General features: G+C 38.8%; 1 protein-coding gene and 1 pseudogene across 2 annotated transcripts; both read left to right on the top strand.

The window, feature by feature from the left end:
• The first annotated feature begins 1,119 nt into the window (after positions 1–1,119).
• On the top strand, positions 1,120–4,300 carry LOC103718870 (annotated as a pseudogene).
• A 1,800-nt stretch (positions 4,301–6,100) lies between these two features.
• Positions 6,101–13,475, top strand: LOC103718204 (ran-binding protein 1 homolog a-like). Of its 2 annotated transcripts, none has more exons than XM_008806918.4 (4): positions 6,101–6,386; positions 6,506–6,657; positions 6,773–6,898; positions 12,898–13,475. In XM_008806918.4, exons 1-4 carry the CDS (start codon positions 6,229–6,231, stop codon positions 13,029–13,031), a joined length of 570 nt encoding a protein of 189 aa, XP_008805140.2. In that variant the 5' UTR covers positions 6,101–6,228; the 3' UTR covers positions 13,032–13,475. The 2 variants fall into 2 exon arrangements, with proteins under 2 accessions (XP_008805140.2, XP_008805130.2); XM_008806908.2 differs by having other exon boundaries at positions 6,109–6,386; positions 12,921–13,475.
• Positions 13,476–14,380: the final 905 nt, after the last annotated feature.

The following is a 14,380-nucleotide window of genomic DNA, read 5'->3' as shown; positions in this document are numbered from 1 at the left end:
GATTTATGGGTGCAACATTTAGAGTGTGATTAGGATACCGGAGAAGAAAAAATATGAGTATCAATTTTTGTAACCAATACCCATCATTTATTTGTGAAAAAGGTGTGGCCTGTGTTCTGGGGAGAGTGCTTCATTACGTCAGACGCCTGGTATCTTTCCATTATTTAAGTATTGGATCAACGGATTGGACCAGTGGACTGGCTGATTTTGACCAGAGGATTATTTGGAAAGCATAACTGGCACCAGATTGAATAGATGTGCTTGGGTTGGTGATTTTACTGGGAAGCATCTCTAGTTCAAGTTCACCCAAGTTTGGCGGAACTGGTATTGGGCATCGGATTGGTTTTTTGGCGGCACGAGCTGGTACGGATCGTGTTGAGCTTGTACCAACAGAGGAGAGGGCATGGTACTGTGGGAGAGGAAAAGAGAGAGAAGGGAAGAGAGGGAGGGAGGAGGAACACCGACGAAGGCAAAATTAAAAATTTCGGTTTATCGACTTCACTTAAAAATTATAGAATATTTTAAGTTGCGGCTGGACTTCTGACAAGAGAACCGACTAAGGCCTCGCCTTCCACGGTCTCTACTGGTGTTCTGTCCTCTTTTTCTCTTCTGCTCGCTCTTTTTTTCTTCTCTGGCTCCCGCAACAAGCTTCGTTTCCATTGCCGAAATCATACCGGTAAGGCTCGGAATGGTCGGAATCGTCCGAATCGGGACGGATCTACCAACTCTGAGCATGCTGGTTTTGAAAATGTATCGTGCGTTGGTACGATATCGAATCGAAACCGTACCGACTCCTCTGCCACTAGCACGAGTTCCGGTACCGGTTCAGTGGACCTTGCTTTTTAGTGAAAGCGACCATTTTCTATCAAGAATTGCAATGTGTATCATTGGGCTTACGATATTGAATTTATATTTTATGTATTTTGCTTCCTGGATTCTGATTTTTTATGTCCTCAGAGAAAGTAATATTTCTTCATATTTTCTGACTAGAGGTTGTAAATGCCTGATCATTTAATGGATATCCTCAAGTCACAATTGTCTGCATGTTACAACATTGTCTTTTTTCTTTAATGCTTAGACCATTCACCTCCAACAACATTTACAACCACGCTGAAGGTGATGACAGTCGAAATTGAACTCTGCCTGGATGTTGCGGCCAAAGAAACTCATCTAGAGTTATTCAAGAGGAAGAAGAGGTTTTATCTCGTCAATTTCATACTTAAGATAGTCGAAGGCCATGGTTTGCTTATCATTTTGATTGAATGTGCTTGAACCTGACATTTTGTTTTCTTAGCCTCTATTCTAATTATTAAATGGTAGCTCTCCATATTTTGTTACTACTGCAGCTTTATCTTCTGGAAGCAATTTGTGTAATGCAGTAAAGCATGAGGTTTTTGTTCTGTAGTTTGTGGACTTGCACGTGGATGATCGTCATTTGCCATGTAATAGTCATCCTGTTTAACTTCAAACTTTAGATTCCTACTGTACCCATGCAACATCCTGTTTTCTCCATTTGCCTTTCCTGTTGCCAATGTTCAACTATTCAACATGATTCCTTTCTTCAGGACTTAAAGATTTACTAACTTCAATTGAATATGGAAACAAAGATCCAAGTATATTTCTTGCTGAAAGTTGATTATTTGAGATGATGTTTTTTTTAAGAATACTCAGATGCTACTCAGATGCACAAAGTTCAATGTAGAAAACATGCCCCTGTGGATCTTTTGTTCCATCAAGGATTTAAGCACCGGGTTTTACCAAGGAGGTACTAGTACTGGTATGCTTCCCATACTGGCACCATATTGATATGGTATTTGTACTCTGCTGGCACCTTGAGATGTATCTTAGTGTTGGTATGTATCTTACCATGCTGTTAAGGCATCGGTATGGGTATTGGTACTGATATTCAATCCTTGAGTTCCATAATATCTTTTTCTAGCTATTATGCATGTTGGTAAATGAGGTTTAATAATGACCGATTCATTGCAATCCTTGTATGTAAGTTGAGTAACCTTTGAGGCCTCATGCTATAGAAGACCATTGTCTCCTTATGGTTCTGCATTTTCGCCTTGCAGTTTGGCATTTGCCAGTGTGTCCCCATTTCCATTGAAATGAACTGCAACTGAAACCACAATATGCTGGCTGACATTTACTAACTTTGCTTTCTTGTTCATCTTCAAAATTTCATATCGTGTCATGGATTTGATGCTCATACATAAACATTGTTGCACTGAACTCACAAAGCTAAAGCTGATTCTGAAAAATTAGGCAACTTTATCAAGATGGACCATTTTCTTTCCTCTTTTTGGAGTCGCCTACATCATCATTGACTACGTGTATATTTGGAACAGAATTTGCTTTTCCTTTTGACTTCTGAAATTTCAAACATCATTCCATAGCCAACATTTAATACCCTACCCTGATAGATACTTTATATATTTGTCATTGATTTTTATGATCAATAGATCACGTCCCATTTCTAAATCTATATAGACCCTATCAGTTCTTTGTATTTTTCAACCTTGATTTTTGCTGAATGAAATTCTGCCACGCTGCAACTGGAACAATTGTACAGATTGATATTAGTGAAAAAAGGGTGGCCTAATGCATAAGGCTCTCGCCATTGCAAGGTCTAAGGAGGATCATATATGCATAGCTTTACTCCCACATATGGAGAGGCTGTTTTGAATTCGTGACCTTAGGTCAAAATGGAGCAACCTTATGTTGCACCAAAGCTCACCCTCTAAAGATTGCTAATAGTAATTTGCACACATAGGTGCGTTGGCAACTGATTCAAGTTTTTTTTTTTTCCTTTTTCGTGAGAATGCCTTGAAAATTGATGTCCACTCTTTCTGGTCTCTTGTAGAAGATTTACCCCCTGCATTTTTTCCATGTCATTTTAAGGATTTAGTACCGCATGTCAAGTTGGGCACTTGAAATTGAATAGTAATATAATTGACATCATGATTTATGAATTTTATCTTAAATAAAGTTGTTCCAATGTAGTTCATCCAACTTTCCGTGAATCTGAGTAATTATCTTAAATAGATCTTTAGTGCTTTGTTTCCACTGCTTGTGAATCCTCTTGTTCTCATGCAATTCTTTGACTAGTCTACTCATTTCAATTGCTTCCATGATTATTTTTGTGGCAGAATAAGGATGTCACAGAAGCTATTCAGAGGGCAACGGCTGCCTATGATTGCAAAATTGTTGAAGGGGTTCTTAGTCATCAGCTCAAACAGTTTGTGATTGATGGAAACAAAGTCATATTTAGTGTAAGCAACGCTGAGACCAGAGTTGATGAAGCAGAATTCGAGGAAAATGAAGTATATGCAGCTGATATAGTCACCAGGACAGGTGAAGGCAAGATAAGGAGACTTATTTGAAAGTTCTTCCAATTCCAGATCTCTAACTGGATTCCATAATAATGCTCCCTTGTGTTGTATGTTTTTTATCCGAGTCATAGATGCAGCCGAGAAATCCCTTCACTTGCAGCCTAAACTCTTGGATGAGAAGCAAACTACTACTACAAGAGAGCTGTGGACAAAAACTATCACCTCAAAATGAAGTCATCAAGATTCATTTTTAGTTAAATAAACCAGAAACTTCCAATCGTGCCATTTACTGCAAGGTACCCCATTCTTCATTCATTTTGTTAAACTTATCTAGTCTTGGGTTCTATATATCATGATTCTTTTTTCTTTTTTCTTCAGGGTGTGTGTATCTGTGCATGTATTTTCAGGGCTTTGGAAGAGAAAAGAGCTCGGCTTGGTCTTAGTAGAATGTGTAAATCGTGAGCTTTTGCAACCGTACCCTGTTTTGCATTAGAAGCCCGGCAAGTAACTATCTGCTCAAGAAAAATATTGCAGCTCGGTGTTTTTTTTTTTCATTCTTTTCCAACTTTTGATGAAGTAATACCTCATTACGTGTTGGATTTGCTCAATAATTAAACAAACTCTTTAAGTTATCTAGTCTGCATGTCTGTAAACTTCTTTGCTCACTTCAAGTTCACTTTGTAGCTATAATGCCAAATGGGTCAGACAATATTACATCCCATCCGTTGCAGCACTTGTAGCCTACAAAAACCATTGATAATGATTTTGAAACTAAGGCATGGCGAGCTTTGGGAACAAAGACAAAAAAGAAGAGTGGAGGAAAGAAGAAGAAAGGTATACCAAGTGCATAATGTCCTTTTGATCATGCATGATTCTCGCTAGTTTCTATCTGTATTGCTATGCGAACAGTTAACCTAGATTCCATGAATAATTTAGCAGTTATAGTATATTACTGCTCTGTGTGATCTCATCAGAAGTTGTGCTCCAAATAGATGGAGTTATGGATTTTCTATAGGGATTATATGATAAACTACGAAGATTCAACACCTGGGGAAAATTCTGTGCCTAACCTGGCCTCAATGTTTTTACTGGCTGGAACTACAATTTAGTGAAGAACCATGGAGAAGCATGATGGTGCCAACTCCCAACATCAAACGATGAGAAGTTGAAGTCTTGGTGTTGTCTTCTGCATTTGCTGCTAGTGGTTCAGATTTCATGCAATTCATGTCTGGCAAAGCAAAAGTGCACAGAATTCTTATAAGGAAAATCTTTATAGTTTTCAAATTGGGTAAAGCTTTTGCAAGATGATATGAAGGCAAGCAAATAAGTTCTTCAAGTTGCTAAAACTTGGAGCATTTGAATATGTTGGGGATGGGGGGACACCTTTAGTGCCATATTGCTTGTGTGACGAAGAGTGCTGTGCCTTAAATGGGGGCTTCCCTCTTTCTCTTCAGAGGCGCCTTTTATGGGACAAAACTGTGAGGGGTGGAGGACCTACGCTCGAGCTCGCATGGCCTGCCCCAGAGGGGGTGGAGGACCTCTGGAGAGAAATGCAGTTACTTTTAGTCCACAACAGAATGTGTTGGGATGGAAGAGCTTATTTAAATGCAAATCAAATTTTATCCATGCTTGAAGGAATTGGTATGTATTTGTTGATTTTTTTTTTTTTGGGCCACATTATCTTCCCAAATTTTATATTCGAATCTATATCCCCTTTTCCAGGTCAAATGGGCTTGTTCTATGTAACATATTGCAATCGACAAACAAGTTTTATAAAATGAAAGTATGGGGATAAATACTTTGTACAATAAATTTAGTTGGAAAAGGTGAACCGAGTTATTAAACAATGAAAAGTTTAGTAATGTGAAGATCATCATTTTAATTTTTATGGCACTGATTTATTGTACAATTATTAAAATTCATATTTGGGATTGCAAAACAGATTGAAAAATCTCAATATGTATATCTATTGATACTGTATTGACTAAAACACCGAAATTCATTAATTTATATAAGCCGAAGTGATTAATAATTTTTTAACTTTTTGAGATAATTGGAGTTTTTTTTAGGAGGGATTGGAATGGTTAACAAATTTATAGTCTTTATCTACTATTTCCTAGCAGCCAATTTGTAAAGATAAACTGATTGTAAATATTAAAGTCAAATTAAATATTATATTTTCATGTATTTTTGGGTTTAATCCAGAAAAAGTCAACCAGAAAAGTCAATCATTCATTTTTTTTTTTTTTGATTTTCTGTGTTGAATTTTGGGAAATAATATTACAAGTAATTAATGGATAGGAAACCGACCATGTGTTTTCTTTTAAGTTTCCCTTTTTCCCCGTATAGTGAGTGTCCAAAGGTTCGGCCTTAATTAGCTCGACAGCTGTCGCTAGCCTAGTAAAAGCTTGTATCACGTGCCCAACACGTGACGGTCTCATGCTTGGGCCGGACTCCTCGCTCCTGCTAAGCTGGATGTCAGGCCCGGCCCCACCGTCTCATTTCCCCCGGCAACCCAACTTTGCTTACATGCCCCGTAAAATCTATATGCGCACGCCATATCATCCGTCAGTATTATCTACGTAAACGCATCTCATCCGTTCATAGTAGCGTAGCATCCAAGCATCAACTCTTATCCGCATAGAACCTTTATGCTTGCGTTTGGGACATAGTGTTGTCCTTTCCCTTCCGCCGCTACTCTCCCACTATTATATTAAAATAAAAGGTTAAACCCTATCACCGTTTCCCCTCCCCCACCCTATAAATCCCACGGTCCGACTATAACCTCCTCCTCCTCCTTCCTCTCTCTCTCTCTCTCTCTCTCTCTCTCTCTCACACACACGCACGCACGCACACGCACATTTGATCTCTCGATCGTTTCGTGATCCCGGCAATGGCGAGTGCCGATCCCGAGCGCCGGGACGAGGTGGAGGCTGGCGAGGTCGCCGGCGGCGAGGAGGAGGACACCGGAGCCCAGATCGCCCCCATCATTCGCCTCGAGGAGGTTGCCGTAACCACCGGCGAGGAGGAGGAGGACGTCCTTCTCGACCTGTAAGCCCTCCTGATCTCCCATCTGACCTATGGTTTTTGATCAAGATCCCGGTGTTTTATGTTCCCGGTGGGTTTTTTTTTCTTGATTCTTTCTTTGTTCTTTGTTTTGGTGCTGTTAGAAAGGCGAAGCTCTACCGGTTCGACAAGGAGGGAAAACAGTGGAAGGAGAGGGGGACTGGGAACGTGAAGCTCCTCAAGCACAAGGAGTCCGGCAAGGTCCGGCTGGTCATGCGGCAAGCCAAGACCCTCAAGATCTGCGCCAACCATCTAGGTTGGGCTATCTCGATTTCTCCTTCTTGTTTTTTTGTTTACCATTGGTTTTGATTTTAAAGTATATGGAAGGGAATAGCGGGGTAACTTTTTCTCCTTTTCTTGTTGCTGTTTAGTTCTTCCGTCGATCAAGATGCAGGAACACGTGGGGAATGATAAGTCGTGTGTTTGGCATGCGGTGGATTTTTCTGAAGGGGAATTGAAAGAGGAGATGTTCTGCATTCGGTTGGGCTCTGTTGAGAGTGAGTGTCTTTCTTGTTCTTTCTTTTTAGTGCTTTCTTTGAAGTTTCTCTTCTTGATTTCTTTCTTGTTTTCTGGTTTATTGATCGTTCTTGGCGATCTCAAGCTCTTATTTTGCGTGATGATCTTTTATGTTGAAAAGTTTTTTTCCTCTCAACAATATGCTGGTAGGAATGCAGTGCTGCCATTGTTTGCGAACAGAAAGATTTATACTTCATTAACGATTTACCCTGTTGGGAAGGAGCGGTTGATATGTTTATGAATGTGAATGGTGTGAGCAAATCTTTTGCAGATCATAGTAACCGCATTATATGGTATACTTGCTTTATTTTTTGTGTGACTCGTTCCATGTATTCAAATACTATCTGTTACTGGGGAATGCTATTATCTCAGCCTTGGTACTAGGCTACTAGCACAGTACATGTCATACTGAATGTGGTGTTGCATCCTTGAATCTTGTTTGCAAATTGATGAGAACTTAATGTTGTAGTGGTTGGTGGTAGGTAGGGTATGCCCAAAAAGTGTTTTTGCATATTGAATTTCTCTTACACAGTCATAAACAATTAGAGGGTTGTATCACACACAGGTCTTTGAGCTAAACAAGGGTCCACAATTGTCACTAATGGGCAGAATGACCAAGTGGATGGTTGTTATTCCACTTGGAATATTTGATCATTCTGGACACGTTGTTCATAGCTGCTGGTGAGGTTGGATATCACACTCATATAGATGCCACTGTGTATAGTGTCTAATAGCAAATTGGAATGACTATTTTGTTATAGTTATCGAAGTAGTTAGCTTTGCACTGATATCGTGGATATGTTCATAATGAATTGTCAATGATACGAGCCCATCTTTTAGAAATCATTGTTGAAGTTGGTGATGTTGATTTTGTATATACAACATGCAAGTGATCTCCTGATACGAGGAAATGACTACCTATTGTTATTTTTGTTGAATAAATTTGGAGTTAAATCCATGTACCAAAATGATAGCTTGGATTTTATCCTTGAGAGGAAGTTAACCAGTTTATTGTTCCTTATAAGGAGGAGGGGTAAGGTTCATCCTATCATGGAATCTATCTATGATGTTTTATATAAGTGTTTTAATTGAGTCAATTCCATATTTTAATTATTACTTATTTTGAATAAACAAATTGTTATTCCAAATTCTGCACGAGCATCAGTTTTCTATTGTGCCTGTCACGTGATCTAGGGTTTTGATGTGACATGGAATCAATTGTCTAAGGGTTTGGCAATGTTAATATTTTTTCCAACAGTCAATCGAGGACAAAGGAGTTGGAACTGAAATGTAGGAATAGTTATTGCGCATGAATGGAGACCTGTTTATCCATTCTATCTACTAGGGGTTAGCGTGATTATACATTTTTATGAATAGGAAGGTTGGTCTACCTTGCTTTATTATGATTATGATACATTCGTGGATTAAGAGAGGATGTGGTATATTAGAAAACCAAATTGGCCTTGGAGTCCCCATATCTGTCTGCTACCCTTTACCTTTTGTATTCATCTTTTCTGAATTCTTACCAAACTTAGGCTCATTCTAATTGAGCAGGTGAATCAAATCCTTGGTACAGGAATTGGTCTATGTGGACTGGCATAGTCATTGGGCTGGTGTTATGGATTGGACTGCACTCAACCCTGGATTAGGGTTTCCATGTTGCTAGCTCTTAGGCTAAGGTAGGTGGTTGACGACATAGTGAGACCATAGGAAAGGTAGCCACATGCCTTGTGTTTTCTAGGTGGCCGCCACATGACAGGGTTCAGACCTAGTGGGCCTCCAACACTTAGTGTCTCCTAGGCTTATGCCACAAAAGCCTAAGGCTTCCACCCTAGTGCTAAGTTTGCTCTTATAAATAGGAAGGAAAGACACAAGGTTTGAGTTGGAGGGATAGTTTTTTCATATCAAAGACCTCTCTAGTGCCTCCCACAAAGAGAGAGGTAGAGAGAGGAGGAAAGAAAGAAAGAGATGAGGAGGAGGAGGCTATTGACTAATTCTTGGAGGATCTGCCGAGTGCGAGTACTCTATGTGGTATCTAGAGGAGTCTTAATCCATCTTTTTCCATCTTCTTGTATTCTCTATTCATATTTGTAGGTATTAATCGATCTTGTTATGCATATAATCTATACTTTATTGCTAATTCATCAAAAAGAAGCTATTAGATTTCTATTCATTTGATTCATCATGATATGTGCATTGGTGTGCATCAACACACACACACACACATACATATCAATTGTTGGTAGTGAACTCTCATCTATGGTTTTGTGATATATAACTAGCTTCTTATATGGAAGTCTAATATGATTCCACCGATATTTGCACTGAACCCAATCATGTGTAGATTTTGTTGCTCCTTTCATCTGATTATTACCCAATTTGTATAGTAATATTACTTTGTATTGGCCATCATTTACGAGATCAATGGAAGGCTACATACCTATGTCTGAATTCAATTGACTAGCCTTTCTCATCATAAAATGTTGAAAAGGATGATTTTACAAAGATAAAGACATGATGTAAAGCCTGGAAGACTCCCTACTGATGATGCATGGCCCCTAAATTACTTCTGGAAGGTGGAATTGGTGAATTCTTTGAACTGATTGAAATTTTATTTCAACATGTAAAAATAATATGTGGCTGATAGGCATGGGAAACAGGAGTTTACATTATAAGTTTTTATTACTATTTTCTTTTGCTAACGAGGATAGATGGAAGACTGGCTGAAGTAAGTTTTCATTGCTCCTTTTCTTTTTCCTCTTTTTGATAATGAGGATAGATGGAAGACTGTCTGGAAATCAGGGTGAGACTATAGGTGATAGATACAAGGACAAACATTAAACATACATACATACATATATACAAAGAGTGAAAGAGAGAGATAGCTTCAGGCCACCCTTTTTTGTGGCCATAGCATCCTCCAGCACAACCTTTTGTTGACAGTCTCAATTATGCCTGCCACCTTGTACAAGGAGGGATCTGAAATAGAAAATCGTGATTTTAGTTCTAACTTAAGAAAAAAAGGACAATGAGCATAACCTAACTTCAGAAGAGAGAGATGCGTTAGGAAAGGGTAAGGATGAAGTAAAGGATTGGTTTGTCCTGGCAGGGCATGGTTGGGGGGATGACTTATGATGGGATGGGCAATTGGTTAAGGGTGGAAGGCTGGGGTTGTTGGTGATTTGATGTGAAGGAGGGAAGGCGGCAGGGTGAAGGAGGGCAGGTCATATGAAGCAGCAAGAATTGCCATATTGTGTGGCAAAAATATTTGTTCAATATTATTCTAGATAATTGGTGCTATGGTTTATATTATTACCCGACTAGGGTTGTACCTGAATGTCTGTTTAGTAGTTGGGTTATCCTAGGTTATCCAATATCTGGTTTATATTTACCAGAGATGTCTAATTGGATTCTATCTTGGTTAGGGTCGTTTGACATCTGGCAACATACTCAGTGCAACCTAGTACAGTCCTAGAATGTTTTTATTAGCCTAGTTACCATCGGCCAAGTTCAAGTCAATCAAATCTACAATTTTCAGTAGGCATGATTTGATGGCTGGTCTGAAAACAGTAGAAAAGTAGGCCCATAAATAAGCCTGTAGATAACCCTGGGTATGGAGACAACATATTGTAACAATGTCTACTTGTGTTACATGAAATTATTGTTATTATTATTATAAATATGTTGCTTGTCATCTGAAGATTTTGTAATATAAAACAATTTATTTTGAGTTAGGTGGTTGGGTTTTTTTCTTAAAAAACAACTGTACATGTATTGAAGGATGGAAAGTATGATATCTTGTGTGTTATATTGATATATGTCAGATATAATAAATGTGAACCTAAAGGTGTATTTAAATGAATAATTATATATTTCAATACTAGATATACTACCCAACCAGCATATTTTTCACTTTGTGGTACTATTTTCTATGTGTACTGCTTTTTGAAGATTGTTATGATACGTGTGGCTTTTTAGTTGCTATTGTTTGTTGTATGTTGTGATTGGTATATTGTGAAAGTGATTTTATAGGAATTGGTAATTGGATAGTCATGTGTTGTAGTGATATATGGTACATGGAAATGTGTTACTGGCTTAGAATTAGGCTTGGGAATTAACAAATAGGCTAATAAGATGCTCTTTTTCATAGGAAGCTTCTACACATAAATGTTTTTCCCCCCTTTCCTACAGAGGTGGGGACGTGCCACAAGGATTGGGTATGGGGTGGAGAATTGTAATTTAAGCAAAGCTTGAACCTCAGTGATCTATATGTGATGATATCTAAGTGTGATGGTTCACCATGTATTTATATAAAGATTTCTAGCTGGCTGAATATTTATTGTTAGTTCTTTTCTGAGGATGCTGCAATTTAAGCAAAGGTGAGCTTAGTTTGTTTCTTTTGTGTCTGTTTGATAGTAGATACCTTTGAGAGAGAAGGATTGTACTTAATGACACAGGCATTTTAACTGTCAACTTATTGTGCTAACTAATACCTGTGTATGAGTCCTGCTACTAACATTGTGGGCAATCTTGAGGTATTTGAAAACTGCTGTTGTTTTATATTTCTGTAACTATGTCATGACCTAATGCTATGTAATCAAGTATGGCTATCACTTCATCATGTTCATATCGTTTCGGAAATTAGGTAACAATTGGATTCCATTTCGATCTGGATCAAAGAAATATGCATGTGTGTAGGTTTATACTTCATGATATGACATGGGATGGATGTTCACTTTAAACCTTGATGTAGATAAGACTTGTTCAGTAACTGTCATATGAAAGAATGAGTGATGGGAGGTATGTGTTTCTGTGCCTTTCATGAGGGCAGGAAGAAGTTTTGAGGATTACTTGATGATCTAGTTATTCAAGAATAGATTATAATTAACAAAAGCTGACGAATTCTTGCTAAGCCACTGACACAAGCGAACATGCAAACTTTCATCAATTGCTTGTCCTTTCATTATTGTACCTAATGTTTTTGCAAGCTACTTACTATTTATGCCAAGGTCAGAAAAACCGGTATCAGGCACCGTACCGATTTTCCGACGGGATGACTTGGTATGGATTGTGCTGGGCCTGTACCGAGAGAGGGCACGACATTGTGGGAGGGCCGGAGGAGGGTGGCGGACACTGGCGGAGGCCGCAGCCTCGCATGCTGTCTCTCTTTCCCCTCCTCCGCTCGCTCTCTCTTTCCTTCTTCTTCTCCTTCTTGAGCTTTGGCAATAAATCTCGTTTTCGTTGCCGGAACCATACCGGTGAGCCACCAGTACGGCTCAGATCAGCCAGAACCGCCCGGTTCAGGATGGTTCCGCCGACCTTAATTTATGCTCATGAGAATCAGTGTTCTTAAAGTTTCACAGAGATGACTTTTAAGAAATCTTTGATAGTTCTAAATGATGTAATCAAGGTTTCATTCCGTTGCAAAAGAGGTTCTTGGATATTACTATTTGGAGGCTAGCAAAGGGAGGTCAATGTTGTCTTCTTTTTTTAAAAAAAGTTTACTCCATGACCGAACAACTTTTGGTGTAGTAGCAGAGAACTGAGTTCTTCACTTTTTCATACGGGAACAATGTAGAGCTACCTTCAAGAGTTGTCGAGTTCATAAATGATTTATTTAGTATTTGTTAGTGTACGCAAAGCAGTTAAATTGGAAATGTCATACTTGTATGGTGGTATATAAATTCAGAAGAAAATAAATATACAGTTGTGACTTTTGCACATAAAATATGTTTGGTTCACATACTATATGGCTTTATTTATTTTTATAATATTTTATGCAGCATCCGTTATTGATTGTGCTTCCAGTATATTTATCATGATATAATGTCCCATCATTTTGTTCACTAATCATCTGAGAACCAGCCTATAGTTGTTTAACGGGTGTAAGCACAGTAGGTGACACCCTATATATTTCAGTATATATATTCAGACCTGTTAGAGATCCATTATGAGATGTTCGTTTATCTAAAGCCTTGAGTTTCCCTTTGTCTTTGTTCCAAGACTGCAAGAAGTTCAAGGAGAAGGTTGAAGGTGTTGCCGAATCTCTTGGAAAGAATGAAGAGAGAGAGAGCAAGGATGTCTCAGCTACTGCTGGACTCGTGGAGAAATTGAGTGTTGGTGAAAGCACAAGCGAGGTCACAAACAGTGCATCTGCTCCTGCTGAGACAGCAGAACCTGCTTCTACTGCAGATGTGAAGAAAGATGAAACAGAAGCTTAAGGAACGTACAGATTCACAAGCCTCATGGAAATGTCTCCCATAGTTAATATGAAATCTGCATTTCCCACTTTCTTCGTATGAGGTCAGTGATGTTGTTCAAAAAATTTCTTGGATATAGTTGTGATGGGAAATGGTAAAGATTTGTCAAGGAGAGTGACTCATTTGTTGGGGTGAAATTGTTTTGATAAGCATATATTGTTGTTTCCCAGTCTTTCAGTGCGGGCAGCAGTATTTATATGATGGACATATCCAGGTTTAATGATTGGATTGGTTTTGTTTAATACTGTCGTCATGACAGTCTGTCTAGTTATAATGCATCTTGAGTTGCTTGGCATTATTCTTGTCATTTTAGTGTTTACAGTGAGAGCTTTCGAGTGCATTAAAGTTATCCGAGACTATACAAACGATACAAATGGTTCAACAAAGTTCAGAATGTATTTGTTATTACTATGTTCAATCAGCAACTCCCAGATCCGATATGTACTGTGTGCTGGTCGATCATACATTGTCAAGTACCATTTTTGCAATTTATTCATAGCACATTAGTTTTTTAAGTGTAGGTCCCCTGATGAAGAAAGTTCAGAAGCCTAACTGATCCAACAATTGGTACACGGAAAGGCATGTGGTGCAGCAGCTTACCCGTGCTCTCACCCACTTATTGTTTGCGAATCGCTTCTTTGCTTTTGATGCAAATCATAATAGCGGGATCTGTATGACATGCAGTTGAGCAACAATTTCCATGTGGTTGAGTCACAAAATTTTATCAATCTGATGCAGGGCTATAGCCTAGAACGCTGATGGACGGATCAAGATTAGAAAATGTCGCTGGGATTCCTGAGGATCTGTTCACAAATATTTAGCAAGTATTCTTAGTGTTACCATTTCTTTTCCCTGGCTTACATCTGAATATTTACAGTCATTTCAGATGTGGAATTATGCGCATATTGTGCATGATAAATGTTTCATATTATTATGAGATGCGAGGAATATGAAAAAGTTGATTATGGACATGAAATCATCAGTTCAATATTTGAGAAGGTTCGTGCTTTGTAACTATGTTTGGTGTTTGAGAGGCATGGTTTGTTATGGAAGCAAAACCTGGTTGTTGAAATGGCTGAATTTTGCAAACCGGGTGTGAGGCCCCACCATACGTCCGTACCTATGATAGGTGCCGGGAAGTATGGTAGTCCGGGTGTGGCAGCTGGCTGGAAGCAATAAAGGTTTCATGCAGTCTTCGACCCG

The sequence above is a fragment of the Phoenix dactylifera genome, chromosome 3, assembly GCF_009389715.1.
Source record: "Phoenix dactylifera cultivar Barhee BC4 chromosome 3, palm_55x_up_171113_PBpolish2nd_filt_p, whole genome shotgun sequence".
NCBI lineage: Eukaryota > Viridiplantae > Streptophyta > Magnoliopsida > Arecales > Arecaceae > Phoenix > Phoenix dactylifera.
The sequence above is the reverse complement of the archived record's forward strand: the minus strand, read 5'-3'. Positions and strand labels throughout refer to the sequence as shown.

What these genes read in the sequence shown, in the direction of transcription:
- LOC103718204 (XM_008806908.2), top strand. Translation starts at nt 6,229, where the DNA reads ATGGCGAGTGCCGATCCCGAGCGCCGGGACGAGGTGGAGGCTGGCGAG. An exon ending in GATCTGCGCCAACCATCTAG is followed by an intron (nt 6,658 to 6,772) that starts GTTGGGCTATCT and finishes GTTGCTGTTTAG; the next exon opens with TTCTTCCGTCGATCAAGATG. An exon ending in TCGGTTGGGCTCTGTTGAGA is followed by an intron (nt 6,899 to 12,920) that starts GTGAGTGTCTTT and finishes CTTTGTTCCAAG; the next exon opens with ACTGCAAGAAGTTCAAGGAG.